This window comes from Typopeltis vanoorti, chromosome 5 (assembly GCF_054136105.1).
Source record: "Typopeltis vanoorti isolate ZY-2024b chromosome 5, IOZ_Tvanoo_1.0, whole genome shotgun sequence".
Classification (NCBI taxonomy): domain Eukaryota; kingdom Metazoa; phylum Arthropoda; class Arachnida; order Uropygi; family Thelyphonidae; genus Typopeltis; species Typopeltis vanoorti.
Window position 1 is genome coordinate 53,147,962 of NC_143553.1, and position 22,223 is coordinate 53,170,184.

The 22,223-nt window shown below is 36.4% G+C and overlaps 1 protein-coding gene across 1 annotated transcript in view; it reads right to left on the reverse strand.

The window, feature by feature from the left end:
* LOC150106414 (DALR anticodon-binding domain-containing protein 3-like) overlaps nt 1-22,223 on the reverse strand; it is a 285,462-nt gene that overhangs the window by 42,504 nt on the left and 220,735 nt on the right. Inside the window, exons 12-14 of the mRNA XM_090392991.1 lie at nt 10,798-10,814; nt 10,552-10,610; nt 2,719-2,804 (exon numbers count right to left, since the gene is read on the reverse strand). Of these exons, the coding sequence (XP_090249117.1) occupies nt 2,719-2,804; nt 10,552-10,610; nt 10,798-10,814 (162 nt within the window). The remainder of the gene's footprint in view (nt 1-2,718; nt 2,805-10,551; nt 10,611-10,797; nt 10,815-22,223) is intronic.

Sequence of the window (22,223 nt, forward strand, 5' to 3'; positions counted from 1 at the left end):
ATCCTGATACACTAAGGGTGCCATGAACCGAAAAAGTTTGAGAACCACTGGTGTAGAAAATAATTATTACCAAATATGAATTAGCATCATCTAAATTTACATACTTTGTAGATTACATAACTATGTAAACACATAAAAATGTAATATAAATTATAAGAAAACTGTTATTTGAAAATATTCACAAAATAGAATAATTTTTAACATGGTTCAAAATATTAGAATATTCCAAATTTTTTCGATTGGTTTTGAGGAGAGCACAGAAATAACATATATTTCAGTACCTGCAGGAGTGACTTCTGTGTGAGGAATTGTTTGCGTTTGGATTTCGGTTAATCATTTGCTAAACATGGGCTGAACGAGTGAGATATCAGAAGCTAAGACGTTTTGTATAGTGTGTCTACACAAAGAAGGCAAAACTCAGTTTATAGCTAAGGAATTGAAATGTTTTCAAGAAAGCATGAGTAAACTATTGAGACAGTATTCTAATAGCCAGAGTTTTCAAAATAATCACTGCAGTAGCAGTTGAAAGGTAATAACTACATCAAGAGATGAGAGGAGATTGAAGAACATCATGAAGAAAAACTGCTTCCAAAGTGTAAGGTATTTTCACAGGAGATGTAAAGAACTAGGTGTGAATGCATCTAAATCTATGACATTGAGATGACTGGGGTTTTAAATCATGTGTGCCTAAGACAAAGCCGCTTATGACTTCCAAGCAAAAGGTAGCTAGAGTGCGATGGTGTAAGCAAAGACTGTTGTAGGGTTACCATTAAAACTGAAATGCTGGCAGCATTTAACATATTGCTTGGATCATATCTTGCATCATACAAGATGTGTGATGCCACGCAGCATATTTTGTCTCATCTCGACCCACTCCGACCCTCCATTAATTCAAACGTATTTGGTGAAATTTGCAACCTCTGTCATGGCATGGGCTTGTATTACTGCAGAGGGTCAGGTAGGTTGTGTACAAAAGAGTCATTTCCAAAGTGTACCAAGAAATTGTTGAGCACTTTATGTTACCAGCATCGGAAGATTTATGTGATGGTGATTTCCTTTTTCAGCAAGATTCAGCTTCTTGTCACACTTCTAAGACCACTACTAGATGGTCAAAGAAAGGAAAATCAATAATTCCTTAGCCACCAAACTCACTAGATTTAAACCCCACTGAGAATTTGTGGAGAATTATGAAGAAATGTCTTCAGGAAGACATTGTCTCCTTAAGAGACAAAAATGAACTTGTTTCTAGTCTGCAGACCATATGGGCATGTGTTGATAAAAAAAAAAAAGACCGAACTGCTAGTAAATAATATGCCCAACCATTTACAAATGGTCATAAAAGCTAAGGGATGCAGCAAAGTACTAATTATCATGTTGTTTTCCTTTGACTATAATTTTGTGAATGTTTTCAAAGGTTTTCTTATAATTTATATTGCATTTTTATGTGTTTACATGGTTATATAATCTACAGAGTACGTAGATTTAGATGTTGCTAATTCATATTTGGTAAGAATTATTTTCAGTGCAATGAATTAGAATTGCAAATCATTCAACACATTTTCTTGGATTATTCTAATTTTTTGATTTGTAGGTGTAGTAGTATTAAATATAGACACCTTCAGGGACTCATCAAGGAATGGTCCTGGAAGGAGTAATTCTTGAGGACCTATCATATCCCTCCTTAAAAACATCGACTAAACTGTCCACTGGTCGTTTATTCTATTCACTCACTACATGCCATTAAAAGAATCTGGATCTCCATATTCTTCCTGACCACACCCTCACTTAGCTTCCAGGAATGATCCCATTTCCAGTCCCCTCCCCTTTACCATGAGCTGCAAAATTTTACCTGCATCTACTCTAAGAATCCCTTACTAGCTTGTTTCTATTATATCTCCTTCCCTCCTATTTCTCAAACTTTGAAGATCATATCCATTCAATATGTCCCCATAAGCAAAGTTCCATAGGTCAAATATGATTTTGGTTAGCCAGTGCAGACCTTTTCAGCTGTTTCTTCATCTCTATAGAACTCAGTCTTATATAATAAGATTTCAGCACCAAAGCTTAATAAATCTATGTGGAAAGACATCTCACTGACATTGCACATAGAATTCAGTAACTTCTACTAATATCAGAGCCTATTTTTAACTATAACTCTTAACAAAAGATACTGCATTGTTGTGGATTAAAATGATTATTTTGATTTATATTTATCTTTTAGCTTTATGGTGATAAATTACAAGTCCTGCAGTATGTTGTTGGTAAACAGAGGTTTATTAATACTGCAATATTTTTCTTAGCCCAGCATACCAGGCATAATATATACATTAACACCAGCATGTAAGCACTGTATAAGGTAAAAAAAAAAAAGCAATCTGTTCAATTAACAAGTAATCCAAGATGATTCTCATTCAGCCTCAACTGAACTTAAGTCATTTTTGACCTATATTGGTTTGTAAAATATACTTTTATATCATTTTCCTTTTGCTTAATTTTGTGACTCAAAATTATCCACCTTTAAACCAAAATTGAGGTAACTCGATAAATTTTAATAAGAATCCTCAACTATTCAGAAATTTCATTAAAATCCATCCATCCAGATTGAAGTGCTTATAAGTATACAGACAGATGGATAGATAGATAGATTAAATCCAGTGTTTTTTTTTTTTTATCTACATTTACATGTAAATCCATTGAAATAATGTGTATGCAACTTACAGGAGTAGTAAATCCCCGTGTCAGAATGTCAAACTTCATGCATGTATCTGCTAATGTCTTCATGCAGCAATTCCATCTTTGGTCTTCTAATTAAAAAAGGATGTAAAAAAAAAGGGGAAAGAAGTCATTATAAAACTAAGCCTCATCATAAAGTATCTTAACTAAAATAAAACACTATATATGGACTATTTACTCTGGAGAAGGAATATAAATTATGAAACAGAGATAGTCAGTGTACTTGTATACAGTTTTTGCTAATGAAAATGCCTTTGCTAACCATTCTGAGAATATAGTCACAGCACAACAGATCCTTAGATGTCATTAATTTTATATTTCGTTTTTGTAGTATTTAATCAATTAAGTAAGTGAATCATTTAATTAGTGTTTCCTTAAAAATAATGCTTGAAAATGAAACTTAATTATAGTATATTCAGTGGTGTAATATACACTGCATGGAGTACGGATAAGAGCATACTATATATTATGTATATGATATACAGGAAGCTGGACAATATCATGTAAGTCATTGACTAATAATGAAGAGAAAGAAAGAAAGAAAGAAAAAGGAAATCTATGATTCTATATGCATGCTAGGACTTTAAACAATGGCTAAAAAGATGAGCATAGCTTCTGAAGATAGAATTATGGAAGCCATGGGAGTACTACAGGCACTGCTTGTCTAAAGTCTCCACCAATAAAAAAAAATAAAACGAACCATATCATGCAAATCACTGAGTGAAAATGAGTTTCCAGCAGAAAGAAAGAAAGAAAGAGGGAAATCATTGAATCATCTATCTGCATGCTCCTTGTCAGTTGTCAGGCCTAATGCTGCCATCACCAGATTTCTCCATTTGTCTCTCTATCATAGGCTGCATGTGGAGTAAAGCATTTATCCAGGTGTCTTAGTTCTGCCATGTTCCTACATATTGGAGTCTACCTGCAGGTCTTTTTATGTCAGTTTGATTTGAAAGTACTTTTTACTTTTTTTTGATCAAATAACCATCAGCATTCCAAACATGGCTCATCTCTCAATTCTCTTACTACTTATAAATGATAGAATGTCAGGTCTTTGAAACAGGTTTTGTAGTTCCTCATCATACCTTCATTTACACAGCCCAGTATTCCGATTTTAAGATCCAAAAGTCTTTCTCAATACTTTTCTTCCAAATGTAATAAGTTTTCTATTATCTCTCTTTGTTGTTGACCATGTTCACAACCAAAGGTTAACACTGGGCATAGGCAACACAATAGAGCTTTCTTTGGATTTTTCTTGATAATATTTTCAATTTTAGAAGCTCTAAATTGCAAAATATCCATGACTGATCTTCTTGGTTCTCTCCTCTCTATCTCTTAATGCATATCACTATAGCTGTTAATGCTCATATAAGATATTTCAAATTATCCACTTGCTCAGACATAATTATCAACAACAAAGTTGGATCAGTCCTGATGGGGTCCTTGAAATGCACGCATATTCAGTCTTTTCCTTGTTTATGACAGGCTTACTTTCCTCAAATTAGATGTAGTCCGTATAAAATCCTGGCAAGAGTCTCCAAGGGTAAGGATATCACCACATAAGCCAACAGGATGTTCTTCCCATTCAGCTGCATTTTCTTTTGTTCAATTAGGTCTCAAATGACTTTTTCCAATTCTAGATTGAACAGTGTGAGTGAGAGAGCATCTCCTTGGTGAAATCCAAATTTTATTTAATGATAACTGATGATATTCCTGTAGGGAACATCTTGCATAGGGTGTGGCAATTACATAATTGTATCATATCTATATACTTCTATGGTATTCTAAAAAGTCTCACTGCATCGCAGTATACTGTCATATGATTATAATCCACAAATAATGGTTATAATTATCAAATTCATAACATTTTTCAAACAATTATCAAAGCATGAAAATATGATCAACGTTGATTTTTCATTGCAGAAGCCACACTTATAATCTCCAAAGATGTTTAAAACATACATATTAATTATTTTCAAGATTAGTGGAGATAATATTTTGTAACAAATGTCCAAGAGGGGTTACTGGTGATCATGGGATCCCCTTTTATAAAAATTAGACATAACATGGCTGTATTCAATCCAACAGGATTTCTTCTCTTTTACTATATTAGCTTCATAAGTTCGACTATTAAGCTGTTCCTCCAACTTTTAGTAGTTCCAATGTACTTTTAATTTCACCAACTGCCTTGTTACTTTTTCAGTTCTTTGATAACATTTCCACTTCGATCAGATTTCGTTCCTCGATTGTGGGTTCTTCACCATTTCCTCCTAAAATTGTACTTCAGGTGTAAGGTTTCTTTTTATCTGGTGGTGATGATTTGTTTAGTAGTTAGTCTCTCAAAATACTGTTCTGAATTCCTCAACTATTTCTTCTTGGGTGATTAAATCTCCTTGGTTGTTAGTCAGTATTCAAGTTTATGTTTTATATCCTCTTTTAAATATTTCACTGCATCTGAAAAACTGTTGTAAGTTATTTGTATTATGTTTCACTTTCAATTAACTTTTTTCTCTGCCAGCCTCTGATAGTATTTTATTATCTAAATTCTACAGCTCTTATAGTTCTCAGTACTTACTAGTAATGGATGCTGTAGCATGTTTTAACATCATCTATTATATTTCTTCATTGCCTCTTTACATGTTATTGAACCATTTGTTTTTCTTTTTGCTACTTATGAACTGCAGTGTTTCCTCAGCATGAGTAATAATATTTTTGATCTGACTCCATTTATTTTCTATGTTCTTGGTTATAGGAGGAACTGAATTTTGTATTTACTGCTTTATCTTATCTGCACAGTGCTTTATTTACATCCTCACACTTTTTGATATTATACCAATTAGTACTGATATAATATCAAAAACAGAAATAGAAAATACTAATTTCTATTTCTGTTAGAATTCCTTCATTTAACAGAAAGTCTTAGCCTGAAAGGTGCTATTAACAAGTAGTGATCAGTATCTGCATGAAGCTGGTGATGTTATTAGGAAAGCACATGTTATTAACTGTCTAGGCCAATGTTAGTCAATATCTTGTTTCTTTTCCTATTTTTAGCATTGAAGATACCCATAAATAATTTTATACAATATCTAAGTATAGAACCATATATCTTTCTAAAATTTATCTTTGACATCACCATCCTTATATTCTATTGGTGCATAATCATTAACAATTGCAACTTCCAACATATATCCAGAAATGTAGATATACCAAAATTGATCAGATACTGGTGTGAAAGTTTTTACATTTGGCAAGATGTTATCATGCACCATAAAATCAACACCATTTTAATGTCTATCAATATATATTCCACTGTAGAACAGTGTTGCTGTTGTTTTCCTGTAGGTTTCCGAGCCATCTGGTTTTTTGTATAGCTAAGATCTGATTATGCAATTTAATATTGCATTATCAATAAACATTGAAAAAACTCAGGTTTTAACAAATCTTTTATATTCTATGTTCCAGTTGAAGTCCATCAGTCAGTTTCAATCAGCTGCCATTGTGAATAGGCTGGTTTGTAAACCTAGTGCATGGTTTCATAACTCATGAATTTTTTTATTTTAGACAGATAGTCAGCCCCCAACCCCAATAGAGACACCCTAAAACACCAGGGTGCCTCTATTACTATGATCCCTGCACTTTGAACTGCCTAGCATAGGAGACCCTATCAGCAACCTATGCTACTTCTGGCATAGCCCTCCAGGTCACTGGAACATGCAAGTCCTTCCTCCATGACCAGGATACCATCAAAGGGTGAATTTAGTTTTGGATTATAAAATTATGGGAACTACAAGGATATTGCAGGTGCTACTTGTTGGAATCCTCCACCAATAAAGATAATCTTGCCATAGAAAGAATCTTAATTGTTTGTGAGGTAGTCTCTTCATCATAGACACATCAGTCTATTAATAATGTATAGTGGTCTACTTGTACAAACACATGAACAGGCTGAGGTTATGCTTGCTTTGTTCCTTAAGATTAATTTGACATGCCTTACATCCTTTGCTTCAGCATATTTAACCTTCATCCCACTGCTATGAGCATTGCTCACTGAGACAGAACTGAGACTAGTAGTTCCAACAACCTTTTAAAGTGAGCCAAAGGTATGGTGACTGTGTAGTTACAAAAGTCTTCAGGTTATTTTCTTATTTTATTTTTTTAGAATTTGACAGTTTTTGTGACCTACAGTAATTAAAATTTTCATAATGAGACTAGCTTCATTAATATTAATTCAGCAAATGGTTAGAAACATTATGGTTGTTGGCTGACTAAAGCACCCGATAAATACAAAATGCAGACTAAAATTTAAACTTCTTATAATATGAATACAATGACTCCTTCTTCTCAATCTGTTTCACTCCACTGCTTGATATGGGTTTCACCCTATTTTCTCCATTCAGCTTTCCTCTTGGCTTTTTTCATCCACTGCACTCTAGCAATTCTTGCAGTCTTCTCATCTTGCCATCTCTTCTTTGGTCTTTCCCTCTTCTACAGTGGAAAAACCATTCATAAGTCTCTATTATGTTAATAATCTCTAGTATGTTAATAATGCATATCATCTTGCATTATATTTTGTGATAAGTCAAGACCCTCTCCACTTTAAATGCATGGTGTATTGGATAATGTCCTGTACCAGTTAAAGAGTTTATAAATTGGAAGGGTGTCCTTTTATAAGTATCATACCAAACATATTATTTTCCATTCTTCTCTTGATATGTTATTACAGGCGTATGTTATTTACAGGTAAGACAGACTGACTAAATGCTTTCCTCTTCAAACTAATCAAGTTTCAAAGTATCACTTTGAAGATGTTTTTCATCTTCCAAAAAGCATATAACTTAGTTATATTCTACTCTTTATTTTCTTCTGTTTGTCCATCTTGGATTTTCATGATTTTTCCCAAATGAATACATGAATCTACTTTGTCCACTTTCCCATTATCCAGTATAATTCTCTTTCATGCTATATTATTATTCATCATTACTTTTGCTTTACTTAGGTTTATCTTCAAATCAATTTGATTAGATATGTGTAGTTTCCTTAATTTTATTTCTAGGCCTTCTACATCATCTACTATGTTATTGTTGATAGTGATGTTTTCCCACTGGTTCAGGACACAAGAGTATACAGAGGATTTGAAATTGGAAGTGATCACCATTTACGTTTGAGCAGGATACAACTGAATTTCATATTGAAAAGAATTAAGTGCTTAAGAAAGTTTTAAAATGAATCAAAGTTGAGCATCTTTCAGATCTGAACTGTAGACTAAAATACACAAAACATTATTCAAGAAAAAATGAAAGTTTTAAAACAAGAACCCAACCCAGGAAATTCAGTGGCAAACGCTAAAGAAAACATTGAATGCCTGATTCAGTTAGAGATACATGTGGTGAGGTTGTCTGCAAGAATACAAAAATAAGATCTTCATAGTGAACTTTTAAGTTTAATTTTAAGTTAAACAGGCAGTGAAGAAAAAGAATATAAAAGTTTTGGCAAGTAAGTCAGCTTGTGCTCTTGAATACAGAGAAAAATGTAAGAAAGCAAAGCAATGTGTCAACCTTGCTAAACAAAAGTCGTGGAAAGACTTTGGTAAAAACACAGAAAATAAATATCAGGAATAAATAAAAAGATCAAGAGATGATCAAGATGACATGAAAACTAAAGATAAAGATATTCCAGATGTCTGGAGTAATTACTTTATTTGCAGTAGCAGCATATTAGTAGAAAACATGCAAGAAGAATGTAATCAGAAGCACATATCAATATTTAAAGAAAAAAAGCTGTCAAAAACTTGAAATGTGGAAAAGCAACTGGAATAGATGAAATCTGACCTGAAATGCTCAAATATGGAAGTTTAAAAGTTTTACAATGGGCCTGGGGTCAGAGGGTCGAATTCCAGGTGATTTGAGCAGAGCTCTCATAGTACCATCTATAAAAAGGGAAATAAAACTGAATGTGAGATTTATAGAGATATTTCCTGACTGAGTGTTCCTGGTAAGATTTATGCAAGTAAACTTGAGAAATGGCTAAAAAAAACTTATTTGGTAGAAGTGGAAATTTGGAGAAGAACAGGCTGATTTCAAGTCAAATAGTTGAGAAATCTTGGAAATATAACAAGGATTTGTATTTAAGTTTCATAGATCTGGGAAAGACATATGACAAGGTGCCAAGAGGTCAAAACACTACAGTTATATGGGGTAAATGGACATTATATCAAACAATACTTAGTCTATATTTGAGTTATAAGTCAGCTGTTAGGACTGAAAGAGTTACAGCAAGATGGCTTGATGTTAAACAAGGATGTACATTATTAACTCTACTGTTATTCGCCATCTATATGGATCAAATGTGAAGGAAAGTGGTATCAAACCAGATTATCAAAATTGGAGATGTTAATCTCAGCTCTTTACTATGTGCAGATGATGTTATACTTCTAAATAGATCCAGTACACGTCTGCACAATTTCTTAACTAAATTGAATAACTTTACAGATAAATTTGATATAAAAATCAGCAATAAAAAAACCAAGACAATGGAAATAAGCAGAAACATTGAAAACAAAACAGACTATATCCTGGATAGCAGACCTATAGAATAAGTAAAATATTACAGCTATTTAGGTAGAATTTTTAGTGAAGAGCAAATTAAATATGGAAATAGACAACAGAATTAGGAAAGCTGGTATGTCAGTCTAAAGAATAAAGCTGGTTTATTCTTTAGACTTCCATAATTGTATGGAAGTCTAAAGAATAAACTTATATGGAATAAGAGAATAATTATTTAATAACAATAAACTAGCTGTATACAAGACTGTCTTCAAACTGATTTTAACATATGAATATGGCAGCTGGGTTAGAAATAAAATGCCTGATGGAGACCACAGCTATGAGAGTTTTGAGGTACCGACATCAATGACGGTACCTTATTAAAGATGAGGATATTAGGAATGAACTTGACATTGTTAGCATTCAGGAATGTGTTAGCAGAGCTAATCTCAAATGGTATGGTCACTTAAAGGGAATGGGAGATGAAAGGATAGCAAAAACAAATTTTTGCCAGGATGGCAGGAAATAGACTCAGAGAAAGACCAAGATCTAAGTGGATTGATACATCAAGAAGTACCTTAGACGACAGAAATATAACTAATAATGTTGGAGTTTTGAAAGATAAGATTAATTTGTTAGAAAATAGTTGATAGGTAGTTAGTAATAATAACTTTTTCATGTAGTGGTATCAGAATATCCTATATACCTGCCTGAGGGTACTTATCAGGAATTTGATAATGATGATGAGAATATGTATATATATATGCGAAAATGTAGATTTAAATATAGTTACATCAGAACTAAATTTTCAAATGTTCAATTCATTGTTCAAGGTTTGTTTGCTTAAATGAGGATGTGACTGATAATAGGTGCTTTTTTATCGCTCACTATGAATGCTTAGAATGTAGCAAGGTGATATGGAGCCTGATAGAGTCCTTCCAAATATCCCAGCAAGAATTTCAAATTTCCACATGAATCCTGAGTATGGAACACAGTAAAGTACACTAGTCCACATATAAAGCATGAGATCAGTGGCATCCAGTACATTAAGATTACCAGGAGACTATTAACACATTAAAGTTGTGAAGTCCTCAGACATTCTACCACATACAGTTTTTATTATTTTTTTTTTAAATTTCAAAGTAGAGTCTCCACATCACACTGTAGGATTTCAAGCCTTGCAAAAATTCTCTGGCGAAGCTACTACATGCGATAACTAAATCAAAAATTTCTTTTCATATTTCTTATTGGTTAAGTGAATTTAAAATGTTCTTACCTAATACACATTCTCCATATTTGTGGACTAAAGACCTTTTTACTTCATCCTCTTTATACCTAGGGTCAGATAAAATGTATTAGTAATATATATCACGAATTGGAACTGGACAAAGCTTTTATCTACACACACAAAAGCTCCAGGAACAGGTGGAATTACCTTAGAGTGAATTTCAATATAGTGATACCCCTTTTAAAATAAGATTCCTGAATCTGCTAAATATGTGTTGAATTATCTGTAGTATACCTAAGAATAGCAAAATGCTAAAATAATACCAATTTTAAGATTAATCTCAAATTAACTCCTAGGAGCTGTATTATTGTTCAACATAATGAGAGAAGGTCACTAGCCAGACCGGTTTCGACCTTTTTTGAGGTCTCATCAGTGAGTAGGTAGACCTAGTTAATACCAAGTTTGTAGCGAACAGAACTTACATCCCTTCTATGAGAATTGCCAAGAGGTGTCCTATTAAATTACTAATTATAAAGAAGAGCCAAAGGCTTCAATTCGGCGATATGAACTTATTTAAGTTAAGGGATATTATATCCCATATTGTTTCTTAGCCGAATAAGAAACTCAAAGAGTTTCATGCCGAATATAGAAACTATATAAAATTCGGCGATTCCAAGCACAAGCAAATACCTGGATAGTGCAACTGACCCTTGAAGGCAGTGCAAGCTGAGGCAACTCATAGAAAGGGTGGAGCAAGTTCCGATCACTATTCTTGATATTTACCAATAATGTGAACTAACTCCTAGGAGCTGTATTATTGTTCAACATTATAAGAGAAGGTCACTACCCAGACCGGTTTCGACCTTTTTTGAGGTCTCATCAGTGAGTAGGTCATCATCATCATCATCATCATCAAATTCCTGCCATGTACCCTCAAGGGGTGTACAGGATATGACAGTACTACATGAAAAAATTACATCATTACTAACTTCCTATCTACAATTTTCCTCCAAATCAGTCTGTTACTTGTCAAAACTCCAACATTATCAGATCTTATATTTCTATCGTCTAAGGCACTTTGTACCGTATCAATCCACCTATATCTTGGTCTTCCTCTGGGTCGTTTTCCTGCCAACCTGGCAGAGAACACTTGTTTTGCTAATCTTTCCTCTCCCATTCTATTTAAGTGACCATACCACCTAAGATTAGCTCTGCTAACGCATTCCTGGATGCTGATAATGTCAAGTTCTTTCCTAATATCCTCATTTTTAATATGATATTGCCATTGATGCCATCTGTTCACGCCTCTAATCTTTCTCAGGACTCTCATATCTGCGGTCTCTAGTCTTTGGTCAAGTGTTTTACTTCTGACCCAGCTCTCAGATCCATAAGTTAAAATTGGTTTGAACACAGTCTTGTATACAGCTAATTTAGTGTTCCGACTAATTTCTTTCTTATTCCATATGAATTTATTCAATTGACTTCCCACGATACCAGCTTTGCTGATTCTGTTGTCTATTTCTATATTTAGTTTACCATCTTCAGTAAAAATTGTGCCTAAGTAGCTGAAATGTTTTACTTGTTCCACAGGTTCTCCATTCACAACACAGTTGACATTTTCAATGATTCTGCCTATTTTCATTGTCTTTGTCTTTTTATTGCTGACCTTCTTACCATATCTATTACAACAGCTATTCAATTTAGTCAGAGAATCTTGCAGACTTGTAGCGGATTTATTTAGAAGTATAACATCATCCGCATAAAGCAAAGAGCTGACATTAACATCTCCAATTTTGATATCAGGTTTAATACCACATTCCTTCATAATGTGATCCATATAGATAATGAATAACAGAGGGGATAATGTACATCCTTGTCTCACACCAGATTTAACATTAAACCATCTTCCTGTACTTCCTTCAATTCTAACTGCTGACTCACAACTCAAATAAAGACTAAGTATTGCTTGATATAATGTCCCATTGACACCATATAACTGCAGCGTATTGAATAGCTTCTCTCTTGGCACCTTGTCATATGCCTTTTCCAAATCGACAAAACTTAAATACAGATCTTTGTTATCTTCCCATGCTTTCTCGACTATTTGTCGTAAAGTGAAGATCTGATCCTGACAGCCTCTATTTGGCCTGAATCCAGCTTGTTCTTCACCAAGCTTTTCTTCCACAATTCTTCTCAACCGTTTCTCAAGTATACTTGCATAGATCTTGCCAGGAACACTCAGTAGGGAAATACCTCTGTAATTCTCACATTCAGTTTTATTTCCCTTTTTATATATGGGTACTATGAGAGCTCTACTCCAATCATCGGGAATTCGTCCCTCTGTCCAGGCTTTCTGAACTATGCAGTGCAGCCACTGTAAGACTCTTATACCACCATACTTCAGCATTTCTGGTCGAATATCATCTACTCCTGCTGCCTTTCCACATTTCAAGCCTTTGATGGCTTTTTCTACTTCAAGTATGGATATGTATTCCTGACTGCATGCCTGGTTAGTATTTTTTATCACTGTGCTGTCATCACTGCTTGTTTCATTTAGCAGTTTTTCAAAGTAATTACTCCATACTTCAAGGATATCTTTTTCTCCTGTTTTCATTTCACCTTTATCATCTCTAATTCCTTTTACAGCACTCTTTCCTCCATTCCTAAGCTTCTTCAACAACCTCCAGAATATTTTGCCACCTTCTTGATATTTATTTTCTATATTCTTGCCAAAGTCCTCCCATGACTTTTGTTTAGCTAGTTTTACACACTGTTTAGCTTTCTTACATTTGTCTCTGTATTCTGTAAGAGTAAAAGCTGACTTATTTGCCAGGAACTTTTGATATGCTTTCTTCTTTTCCTTCACTGCCTCTTTAACTTCCTGTGTCCACCAGGGAGTTCTGATTTTTTTATCTTTGCACACAACCTCACCACATGCCTCTCTGGCAGAATCAATCAATGTTTCCTTCAGAGTTTGCCACTGAATCTCCAAGGTTTGATTCCTGTTCTCAAACTCTTTCATTTTCTTTTCAATAATATTTCTGTATTTTAGTCTACAGTTTACATCTGAGAGCTGCTCAACTTTTATTCGCTTTAAAACTTTCTTACATGTTATTCTTTTCAATATGAAATTCAATTTTATCTTGCTCAAGACTAAATAGTGATCACTTCCAATTTCAAATCCTCTGTACACTCTGGTGTCCTGCACCAGGGAGAAAACATCACTATCAACAATAACATAGTCAATGAGACTTTTCTTATTCCTAGCCTCTTCTCTCCATGTGAATTTGTGCACATTTTTATGTTGGAACATGGTGTTAGTAATAACCAGTCCATGTCCTGAGCAGAAATCCAACAGATATTTGCCATTATTATTAGCTTTGCTCTTTTCTCCAAATTTTCCCCAAATATTTTTGTATGTCTCACAATCATTTCCTACTCTACTATTTAGATCCCCAACAAGGACCAACTTTTCCTTTTTCATTGTGTCAGTTGCTTTTTCTAAAGTCTCAAAAAATTCCTCCACTTCTACCTTAGTAGAACCTTCTGTGGGACCATAGGCACAAATAAGTCTCATTGTCCAGTTCCCCATTCTCATATTTGCCCACATTACTCTACTTGAGACTGACTGCCATTCAAGAAGATTAGCCTCGTATTTTGTGTTGAATACTATGGCTACTCCTTCTTTTCCTTGATTGTTATTGCCTGAATATAACATTTTGTATTTATTGCTCAGAAAGATCTCACCAGTTTTGGTCTTTTTTGTTTCAGTCACCCCTATTATGTCGATCTGGTACTTATCTAATTCCTCAGCTAGCTCCATTTCTTTGCCATTCAGGCTTCTTACATTGATAGTACCGATCTTTAACTCTGCTGATGTTGAGTTGGGGTTTGTTTTCAGATTTGTTGGCGAAAACAACGGGGGCCTTGTTTAACCGGGCGACGCCCCAGCCGGCATGAAATTTTGTCATGTTGTACCATCATTTTTTATTTTGGTTTAACCAATAAGAATACAATTTGGTCGGCTAAATCCCAAATTGCCAGTCCATCCTCGTTCGTTCAGTATCAAAGTAGATACCCAACAGGGTGCACCAAGAGAAGGTGAGGATTGGACATTATGTCAGAAGCCCTGGTCGGTTCTCCGCATTCCTTTAAAGGCTATGTGGAGGTCTCCTCTCAGTTATACAGCTTTGACCCTTAAGCACCCCCAGTGAGTAGGTAGGCCTAGTTAATACCAAGTTTGTAGCGAACAGAACTTATATCCCTTCTATGAGAATTGCCAACTAGTAGGTAGACCTAGTATTAAACATATGTTCAACATTATGAGAGAAGGTCACTACCCAGACCGGTTTCGACCTTTTTTGAGGTCTCATCAGTGAGTAGGTAGGCCTAGTTAATACCAAGTTTGTAGCGAACAGAACTTATATCCCTTCTATGAGAATTGCCAACTAGTAGGTAGACCTAGTATTAAACATTATGTTCAACATTATGAGAGAAGGTCACTACCCAGACCGGTTTCGACCTTTTTTGAGGTCTCATCAGTGAGTAGGTAGACCTAGTTAATACTAGGTCTACCTACTAGTTGGCAATTCTCATAGAAAGGATGTAAGTTCTGTTCGCTACAAACTTGGTATTAACTAGGCCTACCTACTAGTTGGCAATTCTCATAGAAAGGATGTAAGTTCTGTTCGCTACAAACTTGGTATTAACTAGGCCTACCTACTCACTGATGAGACCTCAAAAAAGGTCGAAACTGGTCTGGGTAGTGACCTTCTCTCATAATGTTGAACATAATACAGCTCCTAGGAGTTAAGTTCACATTATGGGTAAATATCAAGAATAGTGATCGGAGCTTGCTCCACCCTTTCTATGAGTTGCCTCAGCTTGCACTGCCTTCAAGGGTCAGTTGCTGCACTATCCAGGTATTTGCTTACGCTTGGAATCGCCGAACTTTATATAGTTTCTATATTCGGCATGAAACTCTTTGAGTTCTTATTCGGCTAAGAAACAATATGGGATATAATATCCCTTAACTTAAATAAGTTCATGTCGCCGAATTGAAGCCTTTGGCTCTTTGTTATAATTAGTAATTTAATAGGACACCTCTTGGCAATTCTCATAGAAGGGATGTAAGTTCTGTTCGCTACAAACTTGGTATTAACTAGGTCTACCTACTCACTGATGAGACCTCGAAAAAGGTCAAAACCGGTCTGGGTAGTGACCTTCTCTCATTATGTTGAACAATAATACAGCTCCTAGGAGTTAAGTTCACATTATGGGTAAATATCAAAAATAGTGATCGGAGCTTGCTCCACCCTTTCTGTGAGTTGCCTCAGCTTGCACTGCCTTCAAGGTTCAGGTGCCGCATTATCCAGGTATCTGCTTATGCTTGGAATCACCGAACTTTATATAGTTTCTATATTCGGCATGAAACTCTTTGAGTTTCTTATTCAGCTAAGAAACAATATGGGATATAATATCCCTTAACTTAAATCTATTCATTTGCCCTTCTAAAATAGTTTGAGTATTGAAAGAATGTAACCTCAAAGTTGTATTCACTTCTATGATAAAAATATTGATGATACTTAGATCCCTCAAATTCATTTGCCTCTTAAAAGGTCAAATGCATCTATTATGAAAGTAGTTATTACAGATGTTATATGGCGCAGATCAACAACATAACATGTGTATGATATCTAAACATGATACACATAATTGATTTAGCAATTCTATCAGTGTCAGTTTTTATATGTATGTATGTAAGTAAGTATTCATTTATTAATGTCATAAACTGACATTTTTGTAGTATTTATTTATTAATGTCATAAACAGCTTTGTAATATCATCAATTTCCTGATATGTACCCTCAAGGTATGTTCAGGCTACTATGATAGCACCACATTATTATGTTTACATTATTATTAATCTTCTACCAACAATTTTCCTCCAAATTAGTCTATAACTTGTAAGCACTCCAACATTCTCATATCTAATATTTCATTCTAAAGCACTTCTGAATCAATCCACCTAGACCTTGGTCTTCATCTGGATCTCTTTCCTGGCACTTTGGCATCAAACATCTGTTTTGCTAACCTGTCCACTCTCGTTCTGTGTATGTGACCATACCACCTTAGATTAGCCTTGCACACACACTTTTTAAATGTAAACAATATCAAAATCCTTCTTAATATCTTCATTTTTAATATGATTCTCCCACTGATGCCATTTGCTCAGATCCCTAATTTTTCTCAGAACTCTCATATCTCAAGAACTTTTATTTCTAATCTAACTCTCATATCCATAAATTAAAACTAGTATGAACACTATTTTGTATACTAGTTTAGTGTTTTCGCTAATTTCTCTCTTATGCCATATAAATTTATTCATTTGGTTCCTCACCCTGTCATCTATTTCCAAATTTAATTTACCATCTTCACTAAAAATGGTGACTAAATAGTGAAATACTTTTATATAGGTTCTTCATTGAGAATATAAGCACTCCAGTTGAGTGAAAAGACAACAGTGAAAAGTTGTCTATGTTCTTCCTATTTTCATAGTTTTGGTCAGTTTACTGTTGATTTTCATGTCAAATTTGTGACAGCTTTTATTCAATTTAGTCAGATAATCCTAGGCACTTGCACTGGATGTGTTTAGATGGACATCATTTACATAAAGCAGCAAAGAGCTAAATTTGATGTCTGTGATTCTAACATCAGTTTAATACCACTTTCCTTCGTAACGTGTTCCCTATAGATGATGAATAAGTGTGAAGATAATGTATACCCTTGTCTCTGATTTTACATCAAACCATCCTCCTGTATTTCTGAATCTAACCAAAATTGTTGATTTATTGACCATAACAGGGTGAAAATGTCTTTTACTGCAAAGTATCTTCTTTTCTGATCTCAGCTTTGTGTTACTTGGTATTATCATAGCCAAATCATTTGACTTCCATGATTTCTACCAATCCATTCTGATTTGGACTATTGTTTTCACCCCCCCCCCCCAAATCTTTCTAAATTCTACTCTGAATTCTGACTTGTTATCTTCCAATCTGAGTTCTCTAATAAGTGTGCCATATCCATTTAAACTTAAAATATATCATATCACAACTGGCTTGAAAGTAAAACTGTAAAGAACTATAACATAAACAAAATTAAATAAACCGATTACTTTGTTTTTAGTTTTTATACTTTCAGTGTGTCAATCAAATTATCTCTATATAGCTCTATGAAAAAAAGGAACTTCTGACCAAACATTAGAATATAATCTTTGGAAGGTCTTCTAGTCTTATAATGCTAAAAAACTGCTTTCCCAAACTAACCCACTAACTTGAGTCAACTCATATTCTTCATCTCTTCTGCTGGCATCTATCCTGCATCTGGGAATTTAGTCCACATCCACTATACTCTTTAAAAAAAAGGGAAACAAATCTGATCATCATTTAAAAATGGCATAGAAGTCTATCGACATATAACCTTTCTAAAAGGGGAATTTCTGGACTATGTCAGCCATTCTGAATACGTGACATGGAAAGTTTGGAGAAACTTAAGCTAATGCTCTTGACATTTTCAGAGCATATGATGTATAACAATATTCTTCTCCTAGTTGGAGAAGAATATTGTCAAAAATGAAGCATGGTATTTTTCCTGGGAAATGAGACAGGATTGCATTTTGGTGGCATTAAAATTCATCAGGTTATCCTCACTCCACTGAGTACGGCAAGGAGATCAGTGTTTAAGGCAGTGATTAAAGAAGATTTTGAAATGTGAATTATCTGGGCACTACTAGGTTTTGAAAATGGAAAAGAGGACTGGAAAATCACTGATGTATAGGAGGAAAAGTGTAGGTGAAATAACAGAGCCCTGGGGGTGTGCTAGCATTGACTGAAAAAGCTGATGAAAGGAAACCTTCCACTGTGACTCATAAATGAACAACCAGAGAGGAAGCTGGCAATCCATTCATAAAGGGAAGGAAGAACACCCCCACCCCCCCCCCCCCCCACCCCCCCCCCCCCCCACCCCCCCCCCCCCCCACCCCCCCCCCCCCCCACCCCCCCCCCCCCCCACCCCCCCCCCCCCCCACCCCCCCCCCCCCCCACCCCCCCCCCCCCCCACCCCCCCCCCCCCCCACCCCCCCCCCCCCCCACCCCCCCCCCCCCCCACCCCCCCCCCCCCCCACCCCCCCCCCCCCCCACCCCCCCCCCCCCCCACCCCCCCCCCCCCCCACCCCCCCCCCCCCCCACCCCCCCCCCCCCCCACCCCCCCCCCCCCCCACCCCCCCCCCCCCCCACCCCCCCCCCCCCCCACCCCCCCCCCCCCCCACCCCCCCCCCCCCCCACCCCCCCCCCCCCCCACCCCCCCCCCCCCCCACCCCCCCCCCCCCCCACCCCCCCCCCCCCCCACCCCCCCCCCCCCCCACCCCCCCCCCCCCCCACCCCCCCCCCCCCCCACCCCCCCCCCCCCCCACCCCCCCCCCCCCCATTGATTGTTATTGCCTGAATATAACATTTTGTACTTATTGCTCAGAAAGATCTCACCAGTTTTGGTCTTTTTTGTTTCAGTCACCCCTATTATGTCAATCTGGTACTTATCTAATTCCTCAGCTAGCTCCATTTCTTTGCCATTCAGGCTTCTTACGTTGATAGTACCGATCTTTAACTCTGGTGATGTTGAGTTGGGGTTTGTTTTCAGATTTGTCTTCAGATTTGTTCCAGTAGCTGACTTTTCGCTGTTCGCCCTGGTTCCCTGGCGAAAACAACGGGGGCCTTGTTTAACCGGGCGACGCCCCAGCCGGCATGAAATTTTGTCATGTTGTACCATCATTTTTTATTTTGGTTTAACCAATAAGAATACAATTTGGTCGGCTAAATCCCAAATTGCCAGCCCATCCTCGTTCGTTCAGTATCAAAGTAGATACCCAACAGGGTGCACCACGAGAAGGTGAGGATTGGACATTAGGTCAGAAGCCCTGGTCGGTTCTCCGCATTCCTTTAAAGGCTATGTGGAGGTCTCCTCTCAGTTATACAGCTTTGACCCTTAAGCACCCCTTATAATAGCATGATTATTAAATTACTTAAGGGAATTCACAACATAAACTGAAATATAAATTAAAATAAACTTTAATATATACTTCCTATATTTTGGCAAATGTCACGTTGCCATCTTCATGGGAATTTAAGATTAAGACGTGCACGCAGGCACTAAAACAGCAAATGAGGTCAAAGAGAGAAGACTACTGTTTTTCCTAAAGTCCTGATGGTGGCCCTCTAGCGAGCTATAATAGGTATTCTTGGCCATTGGGCTGATGTTCTCATGATGTACGTTTCCCAAATTTGGGGCAGTCTCATGCATCCAAATTTGTTGAGGTTTGGCATGTTTTTTAGGGCTGCGGCTGATTCTATGAATAGTCTTTCAAATTTAAACTTGCTGCAGTGTATTACTGTGGTTTTCTTCCAAAGTATTTTATGGCGAGTATCCAGAGCATGGTCTGCAAGCCCAGAGTGGCTGTACTGGTGAAACCGGATATAGTCCTTGTGTTCTGAAATTCGTTGTCCTGCCTGTTTGGCCAAAATAGGACAGCTTACAGCTGCAAGGGACCTGGTAAACACCAGGTAGGTCTAGGGGAAGTGGTTGGTCTTTTGTGGAGCGGATAAGGGATGCTAATTTTCTATATGGTTTGTAACAAGAGGTCAGGTCATATTTTTTTAGGATCTTGGTTATTTTTTCAGAGGTGCCCCGGATATAGGAAATAGTGATTGATTTAAAGTAATCTTTATGGTGAAGGGGGGGTGGTTTACTTGTTTTAGTATTTTTTGGGGGTTGTAGCCATTGATTGAGAATGTGTTAAGGATATAATTTAGTTCATTGGTTAGGGCATTGTCATTTGAATAGATTAGTTTAGCCCTGTTATGTAGTGTCTTAACAACACCATATTGTTGTGAAGGGGGGGGGGGGTATTGTTGGTGAATGTACCTGCCTGTATGGGTGGGTTTTCTATAAACTGAAAAAACCAAGGTTCCATCAGGCTGGCGGGTGATTAGTGTGTCTAGGAAAGGGAAGCTGTTGTTATCTCTTTTTCCAAGGTGAACTTAATTCTGGGGTGTTGGTTGTTTAAGTGTGTTAAGAAGGAAAGGAGTGTATCTGAGCCATGTGGCCAAATAGCGAACACATCATCAACATAGCGAAGCCATATAGTAGGTTTTTGTGGGGCAGAGTTTAAGGCTTTCTCTTCAAAAGTCTCCATAAAGAAGTTGGCCAGGGGTGGGGAGAGTGGTGAACCCATGGCTGTCCCCTCTATCTGTTTGTAGAATTTTCCCTGCCAAACGAAACAGCCTGAGTTCATTGTGAACTGAAATAGGGCTGAGATATCGGGAGGGGATTTGGCTTGGATGAGCTCTAAGGTTTCCTTGAGTGGGACATTTGTGAATAGGGAGGACACATCAAACTGACCATTATGTCAGTATGTTGGAGTGTAAGGTTTTCTATACTGGCTTTGAAGTGGGCTGAGTTTTTTATGTGTGATAGTGTGCTGCCAGTACAGCATGAGAGCACTTGGGCTAAATATTTAGCTAGTTTGTACGTGGGGGAATCAATGCCATCCACTATGGGATGTAATAGCACATTTTGTTTATGTATTTTTGGAAGTCCATATATATATATATATATATATATATATATATATATATACGGGTGGGGGGGGGGTCTTGAGTTAAAAGGTTTTAGTTTGTTGGTAACTTCCACAGGCCAAGAAGTGACCTTCACTTCTTGGCCTGTGGTCTTAAGGTCTGTTTAAATTACAATACCTTAACCAATGAACTAAATCACATCCTTAATACATTCTCAGCCAATGGCTACAACCTCCGAAAAATAGGAAGTATATATTAAAGTTTACTTTAATTTATATTCCAGTTTACATTGTGAATTCCTTAAGTAATTTAATAATCATGTACAGCCAATGTATAAGCCTTTCTACAAGAATTACTATGATAGCACTACACAATAACTTTACATTATTATTATTTTCCTCCAAATGAGTATTACCTGTCAGCACTCCAATATTGTTGTTTCTAACATTTCGTTCTTCTAAAGCACTTCTGACTGAATCAATCCATCTAGACCTAAGTCATCCTCTGGGTTCTTTCTTTCCTGCCATCTCGGCATCAAACACCTGTTTTGCTAAACTTTCCACTCCCAATTTGTGTGAGTGGCCATACGACCTTACATTAGCTCTGCTCACACATTCTTCAATGTTATAACAGTGTTAAATTTCTTTTCATTTTTACCATGATTCTGCCATCTGTTCATCCCCTCCCCATTTTTCTCAGAACTCTCATATCTGTGATATCTGGTCTTTGATCAAGCACTTTATTTCTATTCCAACATTCAGACACAACTTGGTTTTGAACACTCTCTTGTATTCTGCTAGTTTGGTGTTTTGACTAATTTCTCTCTTATTCCATATGAAATTATTCAACTGGCTTCCAACCATACCAGCTTTGCTTACTCTGTTGTCAATTTTCATATTTAATTTACCATCTTCATTAAACACTGTGCTGAAATAGATGAAATATTTTACTTATTCTATGGGTTCTTCATTGAGAACGTAACTAAAGTTTTCTATGTTTCTGCTTATTTGGTGTGTTTACTACTGATTTTCAAGCCAAATTTGTTACGGCTATTATTCAATTTAGTCAGATAATCCTAGATACTTGAAATGGA